This window comes from Podarcis tiliguerta, assembly GCF_965153285.1.
Source record: "Podarcis tiliguerta genome assembly, chromosome: 7".
NCBI lineage: Eukaryota > Metazoa > Chordata > Lepidosauria > Squamata > Lacertidae > Podarcis > Podarcis tiliguerta.
The window spans coordinates 33,239-60,665 of record NC_139540.1 but is presented as its reverse complement, the minus strand read 5'-3'; the positions used below and the strand labels follow the sequence as shown (position 1 = coordinate 60,665).

General features: G+C 51.1%; 3 protein-coding genes across 4 annotated transcripts; 1 reads left to right on the top strand and 2 right to left on the bottom strand.

The window, feature by feature from the left end:
* The first annotated feature begins 401 nt into the window (after positions 1 to 401).
* Positions 402 to 11,692, top strand: MAPK15 (mitogen-activated protein kinase 15). 2 transcript variants are annotated; one of them, XM_083448960.1, is made up of 14 exons: positions 402 to 561; positions 742 to 840; positions 1,662 to 1,691; positions 2,982 to 3,072; positions 4,198 to 4,328; positions 4,665 to 4,828; positions 6,014 to 6,153; positions 6,793 to 6,850; positions 7,006 to 7,143; positions 7,352 to 7,457; positions 8,065 to 8,329; positions 9,764 to 9,918; positions 10,385 to 10,528; positions 11,098 to 11,692. In XM_083448960.1, exons 1-14 carry the CDS (start codon positions 490 to 492, stop codon positions 11,320 to 11,322), a joined length of 1,818 nt encoding a protein of 605 aa, XP_083305086.1. In that variant the 5' UTR covers positions 402 to 489; the 3' UTR covers positions 11,323 to 11,692. The 2 variants fall into 2 exon arrangements, with proteins under 2 accessions (XP_083305086.1, XP_083305085.1); XM_083448959.1 differs by having other exon boundaries at positions 10,382 to 10,528.
* A 778-nt stretch (positions 11,693 to 12,470) lies between these two features.
* Positions 12,471 to 22,782, bottom strand: CCDC166 (coiled-coil domain containing 166). The gene is made up of 2 exons (XM_083448969.1): positions 22,623 to 22,782; positions 12,471 to 14,119 (listed from the first exon to the last, which is right to left on the bottom strand). The coding sequence occupies exon 2, from the start codon at positions 14,089 to 14,091 to the stop codon at positions 13,051 to 13,053; it is 1,041 nt and encodes a 346-aa protein (XP_083305095.1). The 5' UTR covers positions 14,092 to 14,119; positions 22,623 to 22,782; the 3' UTR covers positions 12,471 to 13,050.
* Positions 22,783 to 25,196: 2,414 nt separating this feature from the next.
* On the bottom strand, positions 25,197 to 26,270 carry LOC310681912 (hemoglobin subunit alpha-A-like). Its single transcript, XM_083449957.1, has 3 exons — positions 25,752 to 26,270; positions 25,524 to 25,647; positions 25,197 to 25,414 (listed from the first exon to the last, which is right to left on the bottom strand). The coding sequence occupies exons 1-3, from the start codon at positions 25,838 to 25,840 to the stop codon at positions 25,400 to 25,402; spliced, it is 228 nt and encodes a 75-aa protein (XP_083306083.1). The 5' UTR covers positions 25,841 to 26,270; the 3' UTR covers positions 25,197 to 25,399.
* Positions 26,271 to 27,427: the final 1,157 nt, after the last annotated feature.

The window sequence follows — 27,427 nt, the reverse complement described above, 5'->3', positions numbered from 1 at the left end:
ACTTTGATGTGCTTTCAAACTGCTAGGTTGGCAGGAGCAGCGACCGAGCAACGGGAGCTCACCCCGTCATTGCGGGGATTTGAACCCTGCTCGGCAAGCCCTAGGCTCTGGTTTAGCCCACAGCGCCACCCGCGTCCCTTACCTTTACCCCACTATGTCCATGTACTGTGTACAGGCGGGGGGTGGGGAGTGGTGTTCAGAAGCACAAGAGCAGACGCTCAGCCGGCAAGTCGAGACCAGAGCAGGGAAGAGACCGGGACCAGAGGATGCCAGCGCGGCTGATGAGCAGCGTCAGGGGGCGGGGCGAGAGCGGGCGTCTCGCCGCGTCTACAGCGCACACGCGCAGCGCCCTAGAGAGGCTCTCTCGGCGATTGGCGCCCGCGAGGGGTCAGAGGGCGAGGGGGCGGGGCAGGACGCCGCGTCCCGCGCACGCGCTCTCCCGCCTCGGCGTTTCCATGGCAGCCGCAGCCAACGGGCCGCCGGGCGAAAATGAGCGCCGCCGCCGAAGTGGAGGAGCAGGTGGCGCGGCGCTACGAGATCAAGCGGCGCCTCGGCAAGGGGGTGCGTGGGGCGGGCGGGCGGGTCGCCGCCTGGAGGACAAGCCCCCCTAACCCCCCCCCTTCTCAGCGCGGGCGGAGCCAGGAGTTCAGAGGCCCCCGTCTTCCTATTGATTAACTTGAGGGGGGCGCTGCCCCTTTGGCCGCGCCTCTGACGCCCCTCTTCGTCCCCCCCCCCCCGCAGGCCTACGGGATCGTCTGGAAGGCCGTCGATCGCAAGACGGGCGCCGTCGTGGCCGTCAAGAAAATCTTCGACGCCTTCCGGAACCGGACTGACGCTCAGGTGAAGCCCCCCCCCCCCGGGAGACGCCCGGCAGGGGCTCGACTAGATGACCCCCCGGGTCCCTTCCGGATGCTGTGAGAGAGAGAAAGGGAGAGACTTATCGCCATAGAGATCGGAAGGAGCTTAAGGGCACGGGCGCCGGAGGCTCAGAGGCGGCCAAATGCAGGCGTCGCTCCAGGCGGGACCTTGATTCGGGCTGGGAGAGTCGTGTATTTTTGCCTGGGAAACAAACCACCTTCTGAGCGAAAGTGACCAGAGGGAGTCGAGGAGGGATGAGAAGAACAGCTGCTGCGGCAGCAGCGTTTTAGAGCTCTTTTAACAATCCAAAGGCTCAAATAAATAATAATATTTATTATTATTTTGAGAGAGCCAGTGTGGTGTAGTGGTTAAGAGCGGTAGTCACGTAATCTGGGGAACCGGGTTTGCTTCCCCGCTCCTCCACATGCAGCTGCTGGGTGACCTTGGGCCAGTCACACTTCTCTGAAGACTCTCAGCCCCACTCACCTCACAGAGTGTTTGTTGTGGGGGAGGAAGGGAAAGGAGAATGTGAGCCGCTTTGAGACTCCTTAAAGGGAGTGAAAGGCGGGACATCAAATCCAAACTCTTCTTCTTCTTATTATTATTATTCTTGCAGTTACTATTGTATAGAGAATCATGGTTATTATTACTAAGTGATAATAATAATCCCCAGCTTGGCAAATATGGCTGCAGGGCATAGAACATGTGGGGCATTGTGGAACGTTGATGTGCTTATTGCATGACTTTACTGGGACCCTGAGAAGCTACTCCGTCCTCAGCCAATGGTATGTGTTTCTTTTCAGAGAACCTTCCGGGAAATTATGTTCCTTCAGGTAAGCAATGACTGTCTCTTGGCTTTTGACCCGCGCTTCTGCTTCTCCCAGAATGCCCTTTTGTCTGCGTGTCACTGGGGACAACACTGGATTTCTGTGGCTACACATGTATTTGTTACAGGGAAATTGGAAGGGGGATGAGAGACACCCCCCCATGAGCCTTGCCTCTCCACAACAGAGACAAAGAGTCTCCGCTACACAAATTTTCACTCACACAGGTACCACAGAGATATTTCCCTGCCTGTTACCAAGCTTTTTATGCTTTTGAACTAACTTTCACGTTAAACAGGTACATGATTGACTTGAGTGGTAATTAAAGCAATATACAATCATAGAATCTTAGAGTTGGAAGGGACCCAAGGGTCATCTAGTCCAACCCCCTGCAATGCAGGAACCTCACCTAAAGCATCCATGACAGATGGTCATCCAACCTCTGTTTAGAAACTTCCAAGGAAGCAGAGTCCACAACCTCTTATGGGAGTCTGTTCCACTGCTGAGAAGCTTACTGCCAAAGTATTTCCAAATGTTTAGTCGGAATCTCCTTTCTGGTAACTTGAAGCCATTGGTTTGAGTCCTACCCTCCAGAGCAGGAGAAAACAAGCATGCTCCCTCTTCCATGTGACAGCCCTTAAGATATTTGAAGATGGCTATCACATCCCTTCTCAGTGTCCTCTTTCCAGGTTAAACATACCAAGCTCCTTCAACCGTTCCTTATAAGGCTTGGCTTCTAGATCCTTGAGCATCTTGGCTGCCCTCCTCTGCACATATTCCAGCTCGTCAACATCCTTCTTAAATTGTGGTGCCCAGAATTGGACACAGTATTCTCAGAACGGTGTCTGAAACACCCTCTGTTGCAGCTTTTCCCAACTTGGTGCCCTCCAGATGTTGTTGGAGTCAAACTCCTTTCATCATCCCTGATCATTGCCCAGGCTGGCTGCTGTGGTTGATGGGAGCCGGAGTTCAACAACATCTGGAGTGCACCAGATTGGGGAAGACCACATTACAATTGTCAAGCATATTCGCTTTGGCAGAATATTTATTACACCAAAGTTGGAGTTAGAAAACCATCTTGCTGCAGATGAGTAACCAAGACTTGAGGAGGGTACCTGTGAATCGATGCCAGGCTCTTTCTCTGCAGCCGCCAGATGAGTCTTCCTGCATGCAAACAGCGACTCAACCCACAGTCCCCGTGGTGGTTTTCTGTTTAGAGTATGTTGGGCTCTGCCAGCAAGCTCTGTGAAGAGACCTCAAGAGCAGCCGCCATTGATGGGCAGGTCTTTCTTCCTGCAGGAATTTGGAGAGCATCCAAACATCATCAGACTCTTGAATGTCATCCGAGCTCAGAATGACAAGGACATCTACCTGGTTTTTGAGTCTATGGGTGAGTTTTTCCTGACTGTAACTTAGGCTTCCTTCTTGTGGAGATGACCTTGACAATGAGGAGCAGGAAGCCAGAGTAAAAGTGCATGTTGAGCAGAACATTTTGAGTGCAGGGTAAATGCTGCCAAGGGAGGGAAGGCTGAAAGCAGCTGGCCCACAGGCTTGTAAACAAACAGGCCACCAAGGCCAAAGGGGGAGATGCCAAAAGGAAGGTCCCCTTTGGGTGGCTCATTTGGGAATAGCGAGGGCAGGGCTCTCCCTTCTGTGATCGTGACATGGAGGAGTCTTCCCTGAGTGGGAGGCAGGCACTGCAGAGTCTGTGCTAAGTGTCTGTGTGCGCAACTCAGTCTCGCATTGTGAGTGGGGGCTGAGGGGAGCACTTCAATCAGTGGCTCTTTGCTACACACATGAATAGCTAGGAAACAGCTATGTCTGGTGCAAGTATAGTAGCAGCATGGTGGGGGTGTTGGAGTAAACATGGTTAGGGGGCATGGACATCCTGTTACTGGGTATCCGTAAGTTATACCTGGGGTGAGGGGAGACCCATGGATGGTTTACAGGGGGTCCTAATGGATGACCTCTCTCAAGGGGGAAGCAGGGGGAGTGTGGCCCTATTGCCACTGTTGGATCTCTCAGTGGCCTTTGATGCAATTGACTGCAATACCTCCTGGCATTCCTCCCTGGATTGAGAGCTGGAGGCACTGCTTCACAGTGGTTCCACTCCTACCTGCATGGCTAGTCTAGGAGAGTCTCCTTGGGGCACTGTGTGTCTACCTCCCAACACCGTAGCTGTGCAGTGCCACAAGGCACTATTTTATCCCCAATGCTATTTAACATCTTCATGAAGGTGTTGGGAGCAATCATCCAGAAGTTTGGGGCACAGGGTCATCACTACACTGATGACACCCAACTCCATTTTGCTGTTAAATCTGCTCACAGGTTGTCATTCAGAGTCCTGGGTTAAGCTCTGAGATATTTATGACCCTCTTAGCTGAAACTTTTGGGGTAGTCCTTGCAGGCCTGGGTTTGGAGGCGGTCTAGCAGAAGGGCCAGGGTTTGTGGTCTTGGGCTGAATGGTCAAGGCAGTGCCAGGCACCCACGGCTTCTCTGCTGTTCCCCATTTCAGAGACCGACTTGCATGCTGTGATCAAGAAGGGAAATTTACTGAAAGATATTCATAAGTGTTACATCCTGTATCAACTGTTAAAAGCCACCAAATTCATCCACTCAGGAAACGTCATTCATAGGGACCAGAAGGTACATGTGTGGGAAGGACTTGGGCTCCAGCCATACGTTGAATTAAAGGGGGGTGAAATGCTGTAGTGGGTGGGTCTCCCTCGTTCCATTTTCTCTTTTAATACATTATTACACCTCCTTCCAAACAGCTCAGGATTCATACTTGGTTCTTTCTTTGCCTGTGACGTAGGTTGGTTTGAGAGAGAGTAACTGGCCCTGGATCACCCAGTGCATTCCGTGGCAAGCAGGGATTGAACTTGGGTGTCCCTGCTTGTAACCTAGGACTCTAACCACCACACAGACAGGATGGCTGATTCTTGTGTTCTTTCACTCCCCTGATACCTTTTCCACATGCAGCCTTCAAACATCCTGCTGGATGCAGACTGCTTTGTCAAGTTGTGTGACTTTGGACTGGCCCGTTCCCTGTGTCAGATCCACCAGGATCACAGCAGCCCTGCCCTGACGGAGTATGTTGCTACCCGCTGGTACCGGGCCCCTGAGATTCTGCTTTCCTCTCACAGGTAAGGAGGGTGCCTCAGGAGCCTTGGGGAGGCTGAGGAGCTTGAGTCTGTGGCTGCTATTCACAGCCTCCCATCCTCACTTCCTCGCCTTTGAGACAGGTGAGGCTGTGCCTGGAGACAGCGATAGGCAGGCTGGCTGAGGGCCAAGGGATAGAACCTGAATCTTGGCAAGGCAATGGGAGTGGGGGGTCCTGTGTCAGGGAGTTGGGGAGCCAGCCTGTTCTCAATGGAGCTGCCCACTCCTGAAGTAGCAGCGTGGTGGCTTGGCAGTCCTCCTTGGTCTGGATTTGCCACCGTTGCTCCTCCTGGGTTGAGCTGCCTTTGCCACGCTCTGGTGACCCCTCAGCCAGACTCTTGTCATGCTGGGTGCAATGTGCTGTTGCTGGCTTTGCAGGTGGCATGCCAATCCAGAGCCGTGGCACCTCCCCTTGGGGAGCTGAGCTGGCTGCCTGCTTGCTGTTGGCTCCACATGAGTGTGTTAGTCCCAAACCAAGAGGACCCAAGTCCCTAGAAGTCAGTCTGTTCTCACATTGGCCCAGCCAGGCCTTGCAGTTGGTGGGGGAGGCCATTCAGATGTCCCGTCAATGGGCGTGGCTTGGTCCCCAGTGGTGATGGACCAGGCCTTCTCTGCAGTGCCCTGACCAGAGGAACTCCCTCACTCATGGAGATGCTGACCCCCCCCCAACCTCCCATCTGTCAGAAGGTGAATGAAAATGCTCTTCTTCACACCAGCTTTGGGGTGAGGACTGTGGAAGGAACATTACAATTAAAGTGCAGCTGAACTGTTTTAATTCTTGAACAGTTTTACTGCTTTTGATTTTATATGTCGCTTCATGAACTTTTGTGCTTTGCCCTGATGAAAGGTGGTCTAGAAAAACAATGAAATACATTTCTTCCTCTGGGGGCACTATGGCATTGGGGTGCCAGTCCCAGGGGGCACTGGCAGGTCCAGATCCTGCCCCAAAGTATCCCTTGTTTGGTGGGGGCCTGAAGTGAGCAACTTTTTGCCAGTACACAAACACCAGGGAATAGGAGTGATGTGGCAGGAAGAAAGGGAAAGGAAGAAAGCAGGATCAAGCACATCTTCAGGGCATCAGGTCTGGATATCTGTGTTGAGGGATGCCAGGAGCCCTTGGATGTCTGACTCTTGAGGCCCAACATGGATGTCTTCTTCCTTGCTTGCAGCTACACGAAGGGTGTGGACATGTGGAGCCTGGGCTGCATCTTGGGCGAGATGCTCCTGGGGAAGCCTCTCTTCCCTGGCACATCCACAGTCAACCAACTAGAGCAGATTCTGCGTGTTGTTCCTGCTCCCTCCCCAGAAGGTGAGAAGGTTTTGCGGAGGAGGAGAGCCAGCTCAAGGAAGGGGGGACCTTTGGAAGTTCTGTGGGTGCTGCAGAGAGTGTGGCAAAGGAGTGAAAAGGTGCCCAGCCCCCTTTCCGGCTGCAGCTACAGAGCTATACTTTTAAGCCAGCACCAAAAGAACTCAGCTCCATGTGGAACTGCCTTTGGGGCTGCTGGTGCAGAATGTGATGGCTAGACTGCTGATGGGGAGATCTGGTTGAGAGCATGTGACACCCTTGTTTAAAGAGCTGCACTGGCTGCCCATCTGCTACCCAGAGAGATTCAAGGTCCCTGAAGTACTTGGGTCCAGGGTGCCTCAGGCATCGCCTGAACCCTTAGAACCCAGCTCAGTCACTGAGATCATATGCAGGAACATCTATGGTCATTCCATGAATTGGTGAGGCTAATTTTACAACATCTGTGTCGTTGGCCCAGTCCTGAGGGGCTGGTTGACTCCCAGGGCCCACCTCTGCAGCCCTGCGCTCCTGCTGCTGCACTGTGTGTGGTGTTCCGCTGGGAAGGAGGGAGAGAGCAAGCAGAGGACGGGTGAGCGGCACTTCCCTGGCTGAAGCGCCTGCCTCCCGTCCTGGTGAGGTTGACTGACTGCCTTGCTGTTGCAGATGTGGCCGCCTTCCACTCTGACTACAGAGCCTCCATTATCGGCCGACTGAGCTGCCAGTGAGTGTCTTGTCCTTCCCTCCCATTTGGGGGAGGGGGGTTGAGCAGCCAGTTGCTCACGGTCCTGCTGAGAACACGCCCTCCAGGGCTGGGTGGGGTGGTCTGTCTGTTGCTTGCAGGTGGGGAGCTGCTGTGTGCCTTTTCTCCAACTGCAGGCCACAGGTGGCTTTTGAGGAGCTTCTGCCCACCTCCACCCCCACCCAAGCCCTGGACCTTCTGAAACGGCTTCTGGTATTCAACCCTGAGAAGCGACTGACGGCGGAACAAGCATTGGAGCACCCCTACGTGCGACGGTGAGTGTCTTGAGGACTGGGTTGCAGTGGAGGCATCTTGGCCTGTGCTGGGTGGGGGGTTGCCCATCTTCTGAAGGGTCAGACAGACATGCTTGGGCAAGTTGCAGCCCATGGGCCAGCTGGTCAGATCCTGGTGCTTGGCCAAGGGCCAGCGTCTCTCCTTGGTGCCAGCCGAAGGATCTTGTCTCACTCCGTGTGCTCTTGGCAGGTTCCACTGCCCCAGCAAAGAGCCTGCTCTTGACTACAGTGTGGTCCTCCCCCTGGATGATGATGTGCAGCTCTCTGTGGCTGAGTATCGCAATAAGCTCTATGAGGTAAGACTCCTCGTGCACCCCTAAGACTGAATGGGCTGCTGGCGCCCTTGACCTGTGGTCACCACGGCATCCTCCAAAGAGACTTGGGTGGGTAACTACTGTGCATGCCAACATTGTGCATGGCTTTTCTGGCATGTGCAGCCTCTGCTGAGTCTCCAGCAGAAAGGAGTTCCAAGGATTGAGGGGCAGCCACTGAGAAGGCCTTCTGCAGGTCCGCCTCTGTGCTTAGCCCCAGCAGGTCAGGGGGTGGAAATGAGCCTAGGGCACTTTGGCCCATCTAGCTGCCTACCCTGACAGGCCCCATCACCTGTCTTCTTCCTGGACCTTGAAGCATGCACCAGACCTTTTCTTCCTCTTGCTTAAACCTGCTTGAGTTGGTCTTTTCCTGCCACAAGTTTCTTCTGCTCAGTATTCCTAGCATCACATGAGTTGGGAGAAAACCAGGTCATCTAGGCTGTCCCCTCTCTGCTCAGTGGAATGGTTGCCTGTCCTCTCCTTAAGTATTTCCACTGCCAGTGCATTTCTGTACCTGCCATCCAGCAAAAGAAAATTCTTAACTGCTCTTGCCATACTGGTGATTTGAAACCTCATCAGATCTTCTTTGCAGATGATCTTGGAAAGGAAGGCCAGGAACCGCCACCCTCAGAAGCATCAGCAGCCCCAAAATGAGAACCTCCAGCCCAGTCCCCCTCCCAAAACGCGCTGTGAGGCACAAGGGGTGTCACCGCCCCTCCCATCAAGGGGCTCCCCCCAGTTGTTGGCACCTTGTGAAGCTTCCCAGCAGAGGGCAAAGGAGACGAGGAGCCTTGGCCGCCTCAGGCCAGGGATCACACCCCCCCTGTGCAGTCCCGCCAGCCACATGACCAGCCACGGTAGGTGTCCCCTTGCAACTATGCCTTTGGCTGGGGTGAATGGGACGGACGCAGTGCCCCAGAGCACCTTCCTCCGGCTTGTGAGGCTGGCCAGCCTCTTGTGAGATTGCTGAGAGAGGCGGGTGGAGAGGTGGAGGACTGTGGGGCTCCAGCCGTCCCCAGCCAGCTTCCACCACGAGGTTGTCTTGAAAAGCCTCCAGCCGCAGGGTTTCTGTGAGACCAGGAAATAGAGGAGGGCAGCTGAGCGGTGTCCCAGGACTCCCACTAGTCAAAGGCTATTGAGGGAGGAATTTGTCCTACGTGTGTCATACTTGTGGAGGAAAACCTTAAACACGTTGCAGAGTTCCCCAGAATAGACCAGAGGCAGTAGTACTTCATTCAGCAGAGCTTTCCTTGTGCTGAAGGCAAATATAGCATAATGGTTATCAAATCCAATACAATCAGGATTGGCTCAGTCCGTGCAAAATCCAGTTGCAGCATTTATAAACTTAGCTCATAATGAGACTAAACCTTAGCATTAAGCATCCTATGTAAAGAAACAGAAACACCAGACCAGAGGGAGGAGAGAGAGAAGAGAAGAGAAGAGCAAAACCCAGGCTCCTTCTGGCCTATATTTATAGTCAGCATGACCTTAATTGGAAGAGAACTAATTCAAAGCAGCTGTACTCAGCTTCTCTGAAGGTATAACCTAAACAATCATTAACCCGTCTGCCTCTTCTTCTCACACACAGAGAAGCTTCTAGTAGCTTCTAGAATTAATCAGAATACAAAAAAAGGAAAGATCTTTACAAATGAGATCAATACTTTCTGCACTAAGAAATGCAAACTGACAGAATTGGCTTGCCTTCTAGGGCAGGAAAGGCTCACTGGAAGGAGGAGACCAGGAGCAGAGGGTGCTGGGGGGGGGGGTGCAAAAAGAACACCTGCACTTCAGGAAGCCTTGCCCTTGTCCTGTCTTGGCATCTCTAGTGCCAGGAGAAGCTCGGGGTGGGCATTCCGGCAGGACAGGCTATGATGAGTTTATTGGCAGGCTTTATCTCGTTCTTTTATTCTGTTTAGTGTAATCATTCAATTGTGTGTATGTTAGCAGAGTGCAAATTTTAAAAGTGAAATAATGCTGTAGGGATTTCCCCACTGGCTTGGCTTTCTGGGTTGCCTGATCTGCGTTACAAAGATCTTGGGGTTCCTGCTGACCACCAAGACACCCCCTCTTTCCTCTGCCAGTCCAGGAAGGACCTTTGTTCAGGCTTGCTCAGAATAAGTTGTTTGGATGCCATCATCCTTTGCCAAAATAGCATAGGTGGTGCCCAATGGAGAACCAAGAGAGGAGCCTCCCCCAGCCCCCGGTGGATCATTCCAGTCTGCCTGGGGCACTGAGCCTTCTCTGTGGCCTTTTCCTTCCTGAGTGTTGTGATTCAGGCTCTCTCATTTCAGCACATAGCCTGGCTCCCAGCAACATGGCCAGGAATCGCTCTGCACCACTCCTGCAGCAGCCGGCTGCTGCCCTCAGCCAGAAAGTGGGGAAGCAGGCGCTCGCCGTACTAGCCAGCAGCCCACCCCCTGCAGCAGCTCCTCAGACTATCCATGGCGTGAGTAACTTGGTTGTTATCTTCCTCTTCTGCCAGTGCTGCCCCTCCAGAGCAGGCGGCCAGCTGGCCAGCTGCAGGAGTCACGCACAAAGCAGCTCTCCAGCTGCTGCAGAATGAGCCCACCTGCCTCCCTCTCTCCCCCACCCCACCCCTACCGCGCTAGGGAGGCAAGGGAGATGCAATGAGGTCTCCGCCTCTTGGGCTCACTGCCTCCTAAATGCCAAGCCGCTTCTCCAAAGCCCTTCTGCTCCATCCCCTTCTGCCCCAGCACACGGCCCCACCTGCAGCATGGGGGTCATGCAGCATCTCTGCCTTGTGGCAGGAGGGTGTATGGGTGGCGAGGGGCAGCTTGATCCTTTCTCAGTGATGGCCGTTGTTATGGGAAATCTCCCAGTTGCTGCAGCTGCTTTGCTCTTTACTCTTGAGTCAGGCAGGGTTCAGACTCCACTTTGCTTTGCTTCAGCAGGTGCCCAAAGGCCTGGAGGTGGGGAGAGGCCAGGCAGCCTCCTTCCCCAGGCCCCTTTCACTGTGTGCTCAAGCCCAGGAGGCGGCTCTTCACCACCACCTGATGAGGAAGGAGGGCTCCCCCAGGAAGGCGGCTGCTGGCCTGGTGAGTGAAGTGGAGCCTCTTTCCTGCCCCCCCCCAACACTTCGTTCCTAGCTTGGGGTCCTTGTGTGAAAGGTGCCGCTAGACCAAGAGCTCAACAGGCCAGGTGGGCTACAGGTGGATCTGGGGAAAGGCTGCAAGTTGATTCCTGATGGCTTCTAAGGCTAGGAGAGCTTTGTGCAAAGCAGGCAGGGGTGAGGAACTGAAGAAGGCAGACTATGCTCCTCTACATGGGGAGACTGGGTTGCAATGGACTAGGTTTCTCTGGTCTGGCAGGAAGGCAGAGGAGGGAGGCAGCAACCGGTTTGACAGGTCTGGGACTCCAGCCGTGACCGTGGCTGCAGCCGACTCCTCTGACACTGGGCTGCTTATAAGGTGCAGCTGTCTGGCCAGCTCCAGCTCTCCAGTCCAAGACTGGTCAGGAAGCAAAGGAGCTGAGTCTTGGGAGCCGCCGGGTTCAGCTCAGACCTCTCCAGTTGTCCCAAATGGTATGTTGAGGGATGCTCCCCGTCACACCAAGTGTTCCTGCTCCCATCTGCGGTGCCCCCACAGCTCTCCTGTCTCTTTTGCAGAATCCAGGGAGCTCCGAGGTCCACAGCAGGGAAGCTCGCTCATTTCTTAAGCCCAGTAAGAAGATGTTCCGGGCTACAGCAAACGTGGGAATGGCTGGGGACCCAAAGGCCTGCCTGGGCAGTTACTCCCAGTCCTATGGGACCATCTGCAAGTCTGCTCTTCAGAGTCTGCCTGTATCAGACACTTCCAAGCAGGCAATAGTCCACAACACCCAGCAGCTTTGACCTTCCCAGCCCAGCCCAGCCTGCTCCCAAACTGCAGAGCCAATCCTGCAACTGCTCAGGGCCTGAAAGGTGGAGGGAGGGAAGACGGGCAACCGCCTACCCGGCCACTCAGGACAGTTGAGCAGGGTGCTCTTGCTGCAGCACAGTCTCTGCTCCCCTGACTAAGACCTGCTTCTCTTCCCCATTTCAAGCCCTGAGTGTAAAACCACTCTGGGAACCACCAGAGACAGAGAAAGTGCTGGCTGAGACCCCTGGGCCACCTGCCAACGCCTTTCTGCACTCTCCTCTCTGTGCCCATGGCTACAGCCTGTGAACTTATCCTTGTAAGGGTTTTAAATAAAAGGAGACTTTTAAAAACATCTTAAAATAATCCATGAGAAAGGACTCTTTCTTGGTTATCTGCTGTAGAGGCGAATAAATACAATAATTTTGATTTCTGCTCTAAGGCTGAACAGCTGGAGCTGTCCCCACACCCCACCTGCAGCATTTCTGGGTGTTGGTGCATCTGGATTCTGAACTGCTTGAATGTGTGCAGAGGGACAATGTCCAGGAAAAAACCATGCCCAATAGTGAACCACAAACTTCCCACAGGAAATCAATTGCTCCTCCATTACACTGAATTTTCTTTTTAATTGTTAGCTGTTTGGTTGTTATTTTAATAGAAAAGCAAGGTACAAGTAATTCAACTAAACTGAGTGTGTCCAAAGTGTTTTGCACACTCATGGGATGGGGTCAGACTGGCATCTGGGTGTTACCTCCCCCCCCCCTGTCTTCTTAGGCCCAGGCTGAGCCAGATGCCACTGCCTTGCTCCCAGCCCCCTGACTAACCCAGGGGCTTCTACTGCTTGGGGCTGAGCCCAGGCTCTTTAGGAAACGAGCTGCTGCACTGGGAAACTTGGGGGGCTGTCAAAATGAGACCTGGAAGGGTTTGCACCTGGCACCTTTAGGCTGCAAGCCTACAACACCCTTCTGTGCACATTGGGACCTGCATTTAAGGAGAGAGGCCTGGGCGTGTGCTATCAGAAGCAAGCCTCTGTGTTTGGGAGTAGGCACACTTGCACACCGGCACTACTGAGTCAAAGCTGTTTCTGAGATCCTTTCCCTAACCAGACTACGTGTCCATCAATGTGTCACCAAGGAGACAGAGGCTGGGAAAGTGACATTTATTTTATATATTTCTGTGTCACACTTTAGCACAAAAATTCCCAAGGAAACTTACAACAAGAACAAAACAGTAAGAACAAAAATAACACTAAGACAACCAACAAGCTAAACATTTTAAACTCTGCACAAAGACCAGCGATGTTGCTGCCCTCCCCTGCTGACAGGAGGGCTGTGTGCCTGGCACTGCTTCTGCCCCTTTCTGTTGCCATCTTGACTTGGCCGTTGACCTGGGCTTTGCTTCTCTGAGAGGAATCAGCAGCAGCCACAATCCCTCGGGGTGCTTGCCTGGTAGCAGTGGGACAACTCAGCCCTGGGGCCAGGTGCTGGGACCAAGAGTGTCATCTCGAGGCAATGTGAGGGATGCTTAGCAGCTGCACAGGGCCTGGGGCTTAGCTGGCTCTGTGGAAGAGGACCCTGGTTGGCATGTGATGCACCTTGTATGACTGGACTGCCTGCAGCACAGGATTGACCCTGGAACATGTTTAAGGAGCATGTTACCTTATCCATATACCTTCTTGGTAGTGAAAGTAGGAGAAACAGGAAGCTGCAATCTCCAGCTCCAGCTCACTGGTACTTTGGAGGGAGTGAGGCACTGGGAAGTAATGGCAAGCTCTCTTGAGCCTCTTGGACACCTGGCTGCAACCTTGGGACCTGTTCCCCGCCTGTGAGAAACCTGGAGCTGATTTCCTGCGTGGCAATGACTCTGCTCCTAATCGGTGTGGTACATCTGAAGCTGGTGCCACTGGGGATGAGCAGCCGAGCCCCTCGATGCCTCAGCCACCTGCGCAAGCGGGCAAGGTCTTGCCTGTACTGGTGCTCTCGCAGCAGCAGCTGCTGCTGCGCCTTCAGGTGAAGCACAAGGGATTTCAGCACTTTGGCCTCTCTGATGAGGTCCACAAGCTCATGACGCAGGCGCTGGTTGTCAGCTTTCACCTGCTTAGTGTGCCGGATGAGGCTGCGCACTGCTTCCTTTTCAGCCAGCCTCGCCAGAGCCTGGATCTTCAGCTGAGCTTGCATCTCATAGTCTGTCACCTGCTGTACATGTTCACTCTTGAGCTTGTGCATTTGCTCCGTGTGCAGCACTTTCATGACCAGCAGCTCCTTCTCCAGGTCCCGGATCCGCGCCAGCTGCTGGAATTGCAGCTCCTGGTAAGGCTGCAGTGCTTCAATTTCCTTGTTCACGAGGGAGAGCTTTGTCTCCATCTCTATCAGCTGGGACCTCACATCCCTCTCCTTTTCCTGGTACTCAGTGGTCAGCTTTGCCTTCTGCTTCCGGATCTGGATTAAGTCTGAGAGATTCTGGTCATTCAGAGAAATGATGGCGTTCTGGTTGCGGAGGGTGCGTCTGTTTATGTAGGAGATGTAGACTTTGTTGATATCTCGGATCTTTTGGGCTTCCTTGTCCAGGAACTCGTTTTCCCACTGAAAGTTCCTCACACGCTGAGTGTATGTTTTGATGTGCTCTGTCAAGGTTTCAAATTCCTTCTGCAGGTATATCTCCCTCTCACTGACGTATGGCAAGGAACTTGTTTGCCCCTTGGCTGCATCCTTGGCTTTCTTCTTGGCTTTCTTCTTCGGTTTGGTGTTTTTCTTCTTTGGTGGCATCTTGGGCTAAGGGGTCGGGTTCTAGACACTGCCAAATGTGATTATTGTTATTGTTACTGTAAAAGTTGAATTGTTCTTACTAAACTAAAAAGCTCCCCAAACTCTTGCCTCATAGAGGAGTTGTTCCATTCCCTTGATCACATTGCTTTCCCTTTTCCAACTCTAAAATATCATTTCCGTGGGGAGTGACCGGTAGTCAAAGTATGGTTGCACCATAGATTTGTATAATGGCAATATGAAATTGGCAGTTTTACTTCCAATTCCTTTCCTAATGATCTCTAGCATGGATGCACACTAGGCAAAGACAAATACATGGAACTACCCGCTGTGACCCCTACGGTCTTGTTCTTGGTTCACCAGTGCCAGTTCAGACCCCATTAGCCTATGTGTGAAATTAAGATCCCCCCCCCAACATACATCCCCTTAGACTTTTCTTATTTTCTCTTATTATTAATTAAAATTATACACCACCAACCATCACAGGGTGGTTTACATCATAAAAACACAAAATACATAACATAATAGCAACCCTGCATCTGAATGACAATGTCCATCAACTTTGGGGGGATTCAGCTCCCTAAAATATTTTATGGTGAGCTGAAGGGACCTTGGCCCCTAGAAGTTGGCTCCTTTGCTCTACAGTGAAAGCAATATCAAAAGCTGAACTGCACCGCCAGGTTAATCTGGCACTTTTAAATGCCAATAAAGGAGATTGATGATACAAATCAATTTGATCCATACTCGCATGCCAAACTCACGTTGTGGGGAAACCTTATATTAAAAATTGATAAAAAGATGGTAATATGGAAAAACTGGATGGAAGCAGGTATATTACCTCTGGAACAACTGATAGATGAGGAATCATAGAATCATAGAATCATAGAATCATAGAGTTGGAAGAGACCACCAGGGCCATCGAGTCCAACCCCCTGCCAAGCAGGAAACACCATCAGAGCACTCCTGACATATGGTTGTCAAGCCTCTGCTTAAAGACCTCCAAAGAAGGAGACTCCACCACACTCCTTGGCAGCAAATTCCACTGTCGAACAGCTCTTACTGTCAGGAAGTTCTTCCTCATGTTTAGGTGGAATCTTCTTTCTTGTAGTTTGGATCCATTGTTCCGTGTCCGCTTCTCTGGAGCAGCAGAAAACAACCTTTCTCCCTCCTCTATGTGACATCCTTTTATATATTTGAACATGGCTATCATATCCCCCCTTAACCTCCTCTTCTCCAGGCTAAACATGCCCAGCTCCCTTAGCCGTTCCTCATAAGGCATCGTTTCCAGGCCTTTGACCATTTTGGTTGCCCTCCTCTGGACACGTTCCAGTTTGTCAGTGTCCTTCTTGAACTGTGGTGCCCAGAACTGGACACAGTACTCCAGGTGAGGTCTGACCAGAGCAGAATACAGTGGCACTATAACGTCCCTTGATCTAGATGCTATACTCCTATTGATGCAGCCCAGAATTGCATTGGCTTTTTTAGCTGCCGCGTCACACTGTTGGCTCATGTCAAGTTTGTGGTCAACCAAGACTCCTAGATCCTTTTCACATGTACTGCTCTCAAGCCAAGTGTCACCCATCTTGTATTTGTGCCTCTCATTTTTTTTGCCCAAGTGCAATACTTTACATTTCTCCCTGTTAAAATTCATCTTGTTTGTTTTGGCCCAGTTCTCTAATCTGTCAAGGTCGTTTTGAAGTGTGATCCTGTCCTCTGGGGTGTTAGCCACCCCTCCCAGTTTGGTGTCATCTGCAAATTTGATCAGGATGCCCTTGAGTCCATCATCCAAGTCGTTGATAAAGATGTTGAATAAGACCGGGCCCAAGACAGAACCCTGTGGCACCCCACTAGTCACTCTTCTCCAGGATGAAGAGGAACCACTGATGAGCACCCTTTGGGTCCAGTCAGTCAGCCAGTTACAAATCCACTGAGTGGTAGCATAGTCAAGACCGCATTTTACCAGCTTCTTTACAAGAATATCATGGGGCACCTTGTCAAATGCCTTGCTGAAATCAAGGTAGGCTACATCCACTGCGTTCCCTTCATCTACCAGGCTTGTAATTCTGTCAAAAAATGAGATCAGGTTCGTCTGACATGACTTATTTTTCAGAAATCCATGCTGACTATTGGTGATCACAGCATTCCTTTCTAGGTGCTCACAGATTGTTTGCTTAATGATCTGCTCCAGAATCTTCCCTGGTATTGATGTCAGACTGACTGGGCGGTAATTATTTGGGTCCTCTCTTTTCCCCTTTTTGAAAATAGGGACAACATTTGCCCTCCTCCAGTCTGCTGGGACTTCGCCTGTTCTCCAGGAATTCTCAAAGATGATTGCCAGTGGTTCTGAGATCACATCTGCCAGTTCTTTTAATACTCTTGGATGCAGTTCATCTGGCCCTGGAGACTTGAATACATCTAAACTAGCCAAGTATTCTTGTACTATTTCCTTAGTTATTCTGGGCTGTGTTTTCTCTACTGAATCATTTGCTCCAAATTCTTGAGGTCGGGCATTGTTTTCTTTATCGGAGAAGACTGAGGCAAAGAAGGCATTGAGGAGTTCAGCCCTTTCTGTGTCCCCTGTTTGCATTTCACCATCTTCTCCTCTGAGTGACCCCACTGTTTCTTTGTTCTTCCTTTTGCTACGAACATACCTATAAAAGCCTTTTTTGTTGCTTTTAACCTCTCTAGCAAGCCTGAGTTCATTCTGTGCTTTAGCTTTTCTGACTTTGTGTCTACACGTGCTGGCTATTTGTTTGAATTCCTCTTTGGTGGTTTCCCCCTTTTTCCATTTTTTGTACACATCCTTTTTTAATCTTAACTCAGTTAAAAGTTCTTTAGATAGCCACCCTGGTTTCTTTAGGCACCTTCCATGTTTCCGTCTCATTGGTATTGCCTGAAGTTGTGCTTTTACTATCTCCCTCTTAACAAACTCCCAGCCATCATGAACTCCCTTTCCTTTTAGTATTACTGTCCATGGGATCTCACCCAGCACTTCCCTAAGTTTTATGAAGTTGGCTTCCTTAAAGTCAAGAAATTGAGTCCTAGTATGCTTGGCTGCTCCTTTCCGTTGTATAGTAAACTTCAGAAGAGCATGATCACTTGCGCCTAATGATCCTTCCACTTCTACCCCATTAACCAGGTCATCGACATTGGTTAGGACCAGATCTAAAATGGCTGTTCCTCTTGTTGCTTCTCCCACTTTCTGGACAATGAAGTTGTCTGCAAGGCCAGTGAGGAATCTGTTTGACCTTATGCTCTTGGCTGAGTTTGACATCCAACAAATATCCGGGTAATTGAAGTCCCCCATTACTACTATCTCCCTTCCTTTTGCTTGCTTGGCCATCTGTTCCAGGAAGGCATCATCCATGTCCTCCGTTTGGCTTGGGGATCTATAGTAAACTCCCACAATGAGGTCACTGTTATTCTTTTCTCCCTTAATTTTGACCCAAATGCTCTCACTTTGGCTTTGAGGTTCTAAATCTTGGATCTCTTCACAGGTATACACATCCCTGACATATAACGCCACTCCTCCTCCTTTCTTGTCTGGTCTGTTTCTCTGAAATAGATTGTATCCCTCCATTTTTACATTCCAATCGTGGGACTTATCCCACCAGGTTTCAGTGATGCCTATTATGTCATATTTAGTGTGCTGTACCAAGAGCTCAAGCTCATCTTGTTTATTTCCCATGCTTTGTGCATTAGTGTACAGACATTGAAGTCCATTAGTCATTCCCCTGTGTCTCTTATTTAAGGATTTTTTCCTCCCACCACTAGGTCTGCTTGCTGTTTGCTCCATTTGGTCTATGACATTTGGATGATCATCTTCATCAATTGATAGACTCCTACCTTCAGGAGCACTGTCTCCCTCCCCCACATTAGTCAGTTTAAAGCCCTCCTGACGAGGTTTCTGAGTTTTTTGGCAAAAACATTCCTCCCAACCGTTGTGAGGTGCAGCCCATCGCTTGCCAGAAGTCCATCTTCAAGAAACTGCAGTCCGTGATCTAAGAACCAAACCGTTCCTGTTTACACCATTTGCGAAGCCAGCTGTTTACTTCCACTATTTTCCCCTCTCTCCCTGGGCCACGGCGTTCAACTGGGAGGACAGATGAGATGACGATTTGTGCATTTAATTGCTTCAATTTCCTGCCCAGAGCCTCGTAGTCTCTTTGATCTTCTGGAGGCTATTGCTTGCAGTGTCATTGGTTCCCACATGAACCAAGAGGAAGGGGTATTTGTCAGTGGGTTTTATGATTCCTGGCAGTCGTTCAGTTACATCTTGGATCTTAGCCCCGGGGAGACAGCACACTTCCCGAGACATCTTGTCAGGCCCACAGATCACTGCTTCTGTTCCCCTCAGTAGGGAATCCCCTATCACCACTACACGCCTCCTCTTAGGTTTGGTCGGGGTTCTTCCGTGAGTGGTCCGTTCCAAGGTCGCCTGCACATTCCCTGAGGACTGACTTTGCTGCTCATCTTCATATACCTGATCGACTGTAATGAGGGAGAGATCCTCAAATGGAGTCTGCTCTTCGTCTTCCATGCTAGGGGAGAGGACCTGAAAGCGATTGTGTATTTCTAAACAATCAGAGCGAACCCTGGGCCTCCTACTTCTTTGAGTCACGTTTCTCCACATATCGGGCTCCTGTGTTGGTGAACTAGCCTCCTTCCCAGGGGAGCCTCCTGTCTCCTCCTTGGTGGAGACGGTGTGCTCTGCTGCTTCCAAGAAGAGCTCCAGCTCTCTAATTCTTTGGAGTGTAGCTACACGTTCCTCCAGTTGCTGGACTTTGTCTTTTAGGAGGGCAATCAACATGCAATTGCTGCATGTAAAGCTGCCTGCAACCTTTGGCAAGATGGCAAGCATTGCGCAGGAACTGCAGGCGACTGCAGCTGTTCCCTCCCCCTCCATCTTGAGAACGTGTCGTTGGGGGTGGCTACAGCGGTCTTGCATCATAAAAAGTGTGAAGACAGGACTAATAACTCCCCCCCAAATAACCTAGGTCTCCCCCAACAAACGTTTGAGACTAGCTCCCCTAAATCTAAAAGATGGGTCAAACTGCGCGCGCCTTTGTACAGGGAGAGCAGCTAATTAGCCACAAAGAATCACACACACAAGAAAACATGAGAGCAGTACATGTGAAAAGGATCTAGGAGTCTTGGTTGACCACAAACTTGACATGAGCCAACAGTGTGACCCGGCAGCTAAAAAAGCCAATGCAATTCTGGGCTGCATCAATAGGAGTATAGCATCTAGATCAAGGGAAGTAATAGTGCCACTGTGAAAAAGTGTGAAGACAGGACTAATAACTCCCCCCCAAAAAACCTAGGTCTCCCCCAACAAACGTTTGAGACTAGCTCCCCTAAATCTAAAAGATGGGTCAAACTGCACGCGCCTTTGTACAGGGAGAGCAGCTAATTAGCCACAAAGAATCACACACACAAGAAAACATGAGAGCAGTACATGTGAGAAGGATCTAGGAGTCTTGGTTGACCACAAACTTGACATGAGCCAACAGTGTGACCCGGCAGCTAAAAAAGCCAATGCAATTCTGGGCTGCATCAATAGGAGTATAGCATCTAGATCAAGGGAAGTAATAGTGCCACTGTATTCTGCTCTGGTCAGACCTCACCTGGAGTACTGTGTCCAGTTCTCGGTACCACAGTTCAAGAAGGACACTGACAAACTGGAACGTGTCCAGAGGAGGGCAACCAAAATGGTCAAAGGCCTGGAAACGATGCCTTATGAGGAACGGCTAAGGGAGCTGGGCATGTTTAGCCTGGAGAAGAGGAGGTTAAGGGGTGATATGATAGCCATGTTCAAATATATAAAAGGATGTCACCTAGAGGAGGGAGAAAGGTTGTTTTCTGCTGCTCCAGAGAAGCGGACACGGAGCAATGGATCCAAACTACAAGAAAGAAGATTCCACCTAAACATTAGGAAGAACTTCCTGACAGTAAGAGCTGTTCGACAGTGGAATTTGCTGCCAAGGAGTGTGGTGGAGTCTCCTTCTTTGGAGGTCTTTAAGCAGAGGCTTGACAACCATATGTCAGGAGTGCTCTGATGGTGTTTCCTGCTTGGCAGGGGGTTGGACTCGATGGCCCTTGTGGTCTCTCCCAAGTCTATGATTCTATGATTCTATTCTATGAGATTTATACTTATGCTGTTTTAAGATGGGGCTCAGTGGCAGTACTTTCCGGTACAACATCTCCTAACAAGTCTGTTTGGGCCACAACTTTCTCAATTTCTGAGACACCTGTGATTCTGAGCAATTGAGTAATTCACTTGTGTCAGAGCTGGCTCCTGGTCCCAGCTCACAAAGGACCAACGCTAGCCGGTAGTAAAGTATCAAAGTCTTTATTGAAGAAGTTTCCATTCCAAGCCTCAGCGCCCCAGCTCTACGTCTGGAGTCTAGACCGGCGAAGCTCCGTCTGAATCTCCGCCCCCTGTACACCAGTTTAAGACTCTAATCTTACTCCACCTCTCCCTTCTCTCCTTTCTCCTCTGGGTCCTGCTGCCCCCCGGGGTCTCCTCCCTCCTGGACTCCTCTGACGCAGACGTTGACCCTCCTGACTCCTCCCGCTCTCTTCGGCGGGCTTTAGGACTTGGCTCCCTACCCGGGCTGCCAACTGTGCCGCCTTCCTGTACATTTGAATTTGGCGCGCGCGCGCGTTTAACCTTCCTCTTAACCGTTTCCTCGCTCCCTGACGGAGGCGTGGTCAATCCTGCCTCATGTTCTCCCGCTGGTAGCGCGCCGCCTGATCCCGACGCCTGGGACTCCTCCCCCCTACTTCCCTCTGGTGTGGACGCTGGTCCAGATTTCCAGCTGCTGCTCTCTGAGTCCCCTCTGGCCCCTTCTCCCTGAAGTGCCCCCCTGGGTACTCCCCTTGCCCTGACCATGGGAGCCCCTTTTTGTGAATCCTCTGATTCACTGGACAGACTCAGAGACCTCGGATCGCTGTCATCGCTGACATTTCCTTCGGACTCCTCCCCTTCGCTCTCCATTTCCTCCCTCTCCTGTGCCTCTGCTCCTGAACCCCTGACAACTTGAAACAAAAAAAGCCTGCAATTACTTTTTATAGAGACTTACTAACCATAAATAAGTTTGATATCCAGATCTTAAGAAATGAATGAAATAAAGAATTAGAAATTAGAAATGTCAATATTACCTAGACAATGGGAAGGTATTTTAGCTGCTATACCCATGGTATCAATGGATCTTAACTTAAGACTTATACAGCAGAAAATAATATTTAGAATCTATTGGACTCCTTTACATCTGTATAAAAAATGATTTGCTAAGATTGCTTTATGCTGGAGATGTGTTAAGGACCATGCCTCCCTGAAACATATGTTTATACAGTTTTCTATACTTAATTTTGGGAGAAACTGCTGGATTTTATAAATATGACTTCAGAAAAAAACCTAATTTTTTCAGCAGAGAATATTCTTCTGAACCATATATGGAAATCTAAACCACTGAGCCTCTTGGGCTTGCTGATCAGAAGGTCAGCAGTTTGAATCCCGCGACGGGGTGAGCTCCTGTTGCTCTGTCCCAGCTCTTGACAACCTAGCAGTTTGAAAGCATGCCAGTGCAAGTAGATAAATAGGTATCGCTGTGGCGGGAAGGTAAATGACGTTTCCGTGCACTCTGGTTTCTGTCACGATGTCCTGTTGCACCAGAAGCGGTTTAGTCCTGCTGGCCACATGACCCAGAAAGCTGTCTGCAGACGAACACTGGCTCCCTCGGCCTGAAGCAAGTTGAGCGCTGCAACCCCAGAGTCGCCTTTAACTTGACTTAACCGTCCAGGGGTCCTTTACCTTTTTACCTTTCTTACACTGTGGGTTCATGCACAGCTTTTTAAAAAATGGGTTTGGCAAAATTCATTTCCCCCCCCCCTTTATTGGAATTGGGGATTTGAACCACCGACCTTCTGATTGGCAAGCCCAAGAGGTTCAGTGGTTTAGACCACAATGCCACCCACCCCCCACACCCCCGGTCCCTAATCAACCGTGTAATGGAATGGGGGAAAGAGGCAAAGTGGAGCTCCAGCTCTAGCAGCAGAAGCAGTTTCTGTTTCACAGTTAGTAGTAGTTCCATTTTATTCTGAACTATTCAGACATAATTTGGAGGACCGGGCTTGGTTGTAAGCACCACCACACTTTAGGTAGGGTTGTAACAGAGAAACTGAAGCAGATTCAGAAAAGGAGAAGAAAGTTGGTCAAAGATGTGCAAAACCTATTAGAAAAGGTTGAGGAAACTGGCTTTGTTTAGTCTGCGGTAGACTTGGGGAGGAGAGGCAGGAGAACAACCTTCAGGTACTTGGAGGGCCATTCTCATAAAGAGGTTAAAACCGTGCTCTCTGTCACTCTGCCCACAGGAGAAGGCAGCACTAGGTCTAATGGTCTGCAATCTCACAATTGATGGTTGGGCTGGAGTTCAAAGGGATTCCTGTGGACTGCCTAGGACTGCAGTTGTTCTTGTGTGGAAATAGAGTGACTCCCACAAACGCAGCAAACCAGTGGATCTCTCACTAACCTGGGTGCTATGATTGCCTCTCTTATCCCCCAACTCTTGCCTGGCACACCTCCGTGATGACCAGAGGAGAGGCTGTAGAAAATGCACAGGAAACTGCAGTTGGCTGACAACCACCGGGCATCGTTGGAAAGTGGGTTGTTTCCATGGTGATGGAACACTGACATAACTGACCTTGTCCAGCACTGCCAGCTGGCCTTGTGGCCCAACTCTAGGCTTTGCCTAGGCTGCTGTTACAAATGTGTCAGAAGTGGTGGAGGGCAACAGAGGCCTTGGCACCAAGAGAAGGCAGTGCTACCATGCAGGACATGCTGAACTCTTTAGTGTCTCCAATTCAGAAAGGGGTCTTTCTGTCTACCACGTTTTTTGGAAGCTCATCCCCACACAATCCTCCCTCAAAATAAAACAGGCGCAGTGTCTTTAAAAATCACTGGCATTTTTTTTAAGGGAAAGGTTTCCGATCTCCCCGCTTCTTAAGCCATTTCTACCAAAGTTCACGAGAATTGTATGCTGAACTTCAACTCCAGTAAATTACTCCAGAACCAAAACTCACAGTCAATTTCTCAACACTAACAGCACAGGAGTCCAACAAAACAGCTGGAAGGTGCCATGCTGGCAAATGTCACATCAGATCAGAGAACCAGGAGCCAAGGGCTGTGAAAGGCCTTCCAAAGGGCCGAGCCCATTGGGGCTTTGTCGAGGGCTAGACCTTGGCTGAGGTCTCACAGGGTTGATGTTCCTCCCTCACCTCACTAAGCTGAGTTGCAGCCTGGCTGGTCTCTGGCCCCGCCTACCCTGCTGTCCACAAATTCACTTGTTTCCTAGACCTTCTTGGAGGTCCCAATTTCTGCCTCTAGGTGGAAGTTAGTGCCCCCCCCCCATTTCTTGTTTCTGTCTGCACAGCCTTGGCTGCTGTGTGCAGTGGGCAGGGGCTGCCTGTCCCTGGGGCCTCCTCCACTAGGGAGCATACTCAAGGAATTCTTTGTCCCTCAGATAAGGTGGCCAGAGCTCATAGCCTATCTGAGAAGAGAGTTAACACTTTTTGTCACTTGCTCAGCTTCCACAGCCAGTCCAGATGGGTTTTCTGGGAAAGACACTGGGGAGTGGAGTCATTGGGCAGTGACCTGGGAGACAGAATTATTATTTTTTCCCCTTAAAATGATTTAGACTTAAAAAGCAAAAGCAAAATTTATTTTCTCTCTGAGTTGGTACTCGCGTATGATTATTAGAAAATCTTAATGCCTTGAAATGCTAAGGTCTAGAGAGCAAAATCATAAAAGAAGTGGAAAACCTCAGGGTCCCTTACCTAAGAGATCTACAGCAAACCCTTTTAGAACTAAAATATCCGCCTGATGAAGTTAAACAACAAATCAACAAAGCCAGACTGATAACTTGCTGCAAGACAGACCCAAAAGAGAAAGTAGCAGAGCACCACTAGTAATCACATACAGCTGTTGGGTTGAAAATAAGCGACAGACGAGTAGTTGGTGACATGACGAGTAGTTGGTGTCATGAAGGACACTGACAAACTGGAACGTGTCCAGAGGAGGGCAACCAAAATGGTCAAAGGCCTGGAAACGATGCCTTATGAGGAACGGCTAAGGGAGCTGGGCATGTTTAGCCTGGAGAAGAGGAGGTTAAGGGGTGATATGATAGCCATGTTCAAATATATAAAAGGATGTCACCTAGAGGAGGGAGAAAGGTTGTTTTCTGCTGCTCCAGAGAAGCGGACACGGAGCAATGGATCCAAACTACAAGAAAGAAGATTCCACCTAAACATTCAGAAGAACTTCCTGACAGTAAGAGCTGTTTGACAGTGGAATTTGCTGCCAAGGAGTGTGGCGGAGTCTCCTTCTTTGGAGGTCTTTAAGCAGAGGCTTGACAACCATATGTCAGGAGTGCTCTGATGGTGTTTCCTGCTTGGCAGGGGGTTGGACTCGATGGCCCTTGTGGTCTCTTCCAACGCTATGATTCTATGATTCTATTCTATGAGATTTATACTTATGCTGTTTTAAGAATTGTGCCTTCCTTGCCCAGCTTCTGTTTCAGACCATTCTCTGCGTCTTCCAAGAACTCCTGGCAAATGAGTTCACCAACGACATGAGACTCTCTTGGGAAAAGTTCTTTGATGCCGTCTTTGCAGAAGTAGAAGCCGCCTACAGTCACCCTTTCTGCCCTAGAAAAAGGAGGGGCATCCCCCAGTTACCCAGCTCTCTTCCCCCCTCCCCTTCTTACGTTTGTATTGATGGAATAAAGAGGACACCATTTACTTTCTGGACCTCTGTCCAGGGTGCCTGGTCAATTCTGCAGTGCCACGGGTTCCTTGCAGGATTGGGGCCACTTTTCCACAGGTGCAGAAGCATGCCTAAGGCAAAGGCCACGCGTGCCTGCGGTTCTTTCAGGGTCCCCACCTAGCAGGCGACTCGGTCCAAGGGCCCCGGGTTCAAGGAGCGCCAAAGTAGGGACTATCCCGCGGGACGGGGTCTCCCTCGCCAGAGCCGTCCAGGCCCCCGGGGTCCCCCTCTCCCTTCTTCCCGCCCGCCCCCAGTTCAGCCCAAAAAGACGCGAGAGATCAGGGAGAGTCAAGAGCAGGTTTATTGGGGTGTTTGGGGTCGCGGGGCGGCGTCGAGGCGGCTTCTCTGCGGCGGGCTTGGGCTTCTGGGGGGCTGGCGGTACTTGGAGGTCAGCACGACGTCGACGTGGCCCAGGAACTTGTCCATGGAGACGAGGGTGCTGGCCTTGAGGAGCCCCGGGTGGTGGGCGGCGATGGCCACCAGGATTCAGCGGCCCAGCAGCTGCGGGAGAGGCGGAGGGGGAGCGTTAGACGGGGCCTCGGACGGAGCGAAGCAGGGATCCAGCCCGCCCGCCCGCTCGGTGCCCCGACGGGGAGCGAGAGCGACTCACCGCGAAGTTGACGGGCTCCACGCGCAGCTTCTGGGCGTCCAGGTCGCTGAGCTTGTCGAAGGCGCCGGGGGCGATGTACATATGCATGAAGTAGGTCTTAGTGCTGGGGTGCGCTGCGAACATCCTGCGGGAAGAGGAGGAGAGGAGCAGGAAGACGAGGGTCCGACTCCGGCCCGGCCCGCGGCCTCGTCCCCGGGAGAGGGTCCCTGTCCGACGGGCTGGGCTTACCTGATGATGGCCTGGACGCCGATGTCCCCGGCGTTGAACTGGATCAGGCTCCGAACATACATTAAGCGGCTCTCGTCGTCGCTTGTCATCTTGGCAGCTCAAAGTCTCGGGTGCCGTCGGAGCGCGCGCGGCCCTTTTATCGGGGGCGCCCCGCCCCACCTGGGGCCTCTCCCTCTGTCTCCAGGGGCTCTCCGCCCATCAGCGCCGCCTCTGGGCACCTCCTGGAGGGGAGGGATAGAGGCCACGCCTGCAGGCTGTTACAGGGAAGGGGCGCCAACTACTACCATCAGCTGGCTGGGCTCCAGGCAAGCCCGGGAACGCCGCTTCTGTTCCGCCGCACCCCCGGCGTGCGGAGGCTGGCGAGGCTAACGTGGCTGCGTCTTTGCGACCTGGAGGAGCCGCTTCAAAGCAGCCGAACTCAATCGCGAAGCTCCGCAGCGGTCTGGGGCCGGCCCCGATTTCCTCTATCCTAAGGTCTCTCCATGGCTAAACTGAGCGTCCAGGGTGAGGGGCAGTGTACCTCTGCAAAGGAAATAATATTTTTTTTTAAAAAAAATAGTCCAGTAGCACCTTAGAAACTCCCTTTTTCTTGGTATTAGCTTTCGTATGTATGCTAATACCAAGAACAATCTTAAGTAAAGGTAAAGGGACCCCTGACCATTAGGTCCAGTCATGGCGGACTCTGGGGTTGCGGCGCTCATCTTGCTTTATCGGCCGAGGGAGCCAGCGTACACCTTCCGGGTCATGTGGCCAGCATGACTACGGTAAGCCACTTCTGGCGAACCAGAGCAGCGCACGGAAAAGCCGTTTACCTTCCCACCGGAGCGGTACCTATTTATCTACTTGCACTTTGACTTGCTTTCGAACTGCTAGGTTGGCACGAGCAGGGACCGAGCAACGGGAGCTCACCCCGTCACAGGGATTCGAACCGCTGACCTTCTGATCAGCAGGCCCTCGGCTCTGTGGTTTAACCCACAGCACCACCCGCATCCCTAATAACAAACTTAGTTGGTCTCTAAGGTGCTACTGGACTATTTTTTTTTTTTTTTTTAAAAATTGTTTGCAGAGGTACTGCATCAGACCAACACGGCTACCTACCTGACGCTGAAAACGAGTAACAGGCCCCGCTCTCAAAGTGTCTGCGGGCTTTCAGGAGCCTTTCGACAAAGTACCTCACCAACTACTCCCAAGTAATAATAATAAAATAATAATAATAATAATAATAATAATAATAATAATAATAATAATATCTTTATTGTCATTGCCCCCTTCGGGGACAACGAAATTACTTGACTGCTCCATAAAAACACTAGTTAAACAATATAGTAAAACTTAGCAGTGAAGGAATAAGAGGAGTTGCTTTCCCTCCGGTTCCTGCATCGCAGGGGGTTGGAACAGATGACATCTGAGGTCCCTTCCAACTCTTTGATTCCATGATTCTAAGAGCAGAGAGGTCCTCTTCCGGATCAGGAGTTGGCTAAGTTTCCAGAAGCAGGGAGAAATGGACCTGGCCGCCAATGGAGAGATGTAGAAAGTGGAGTCCCCCAAGGATTGGGACCTGTGCTTTCTAAACGACCCTATAGTTATAGATGAGCTGCGAAGTGGCCACGTTTGCTGGAGGCACTAAACTGTTCAGGGTCATTGTAACCAAAGGGTTACAATGACACTTAAGCTCT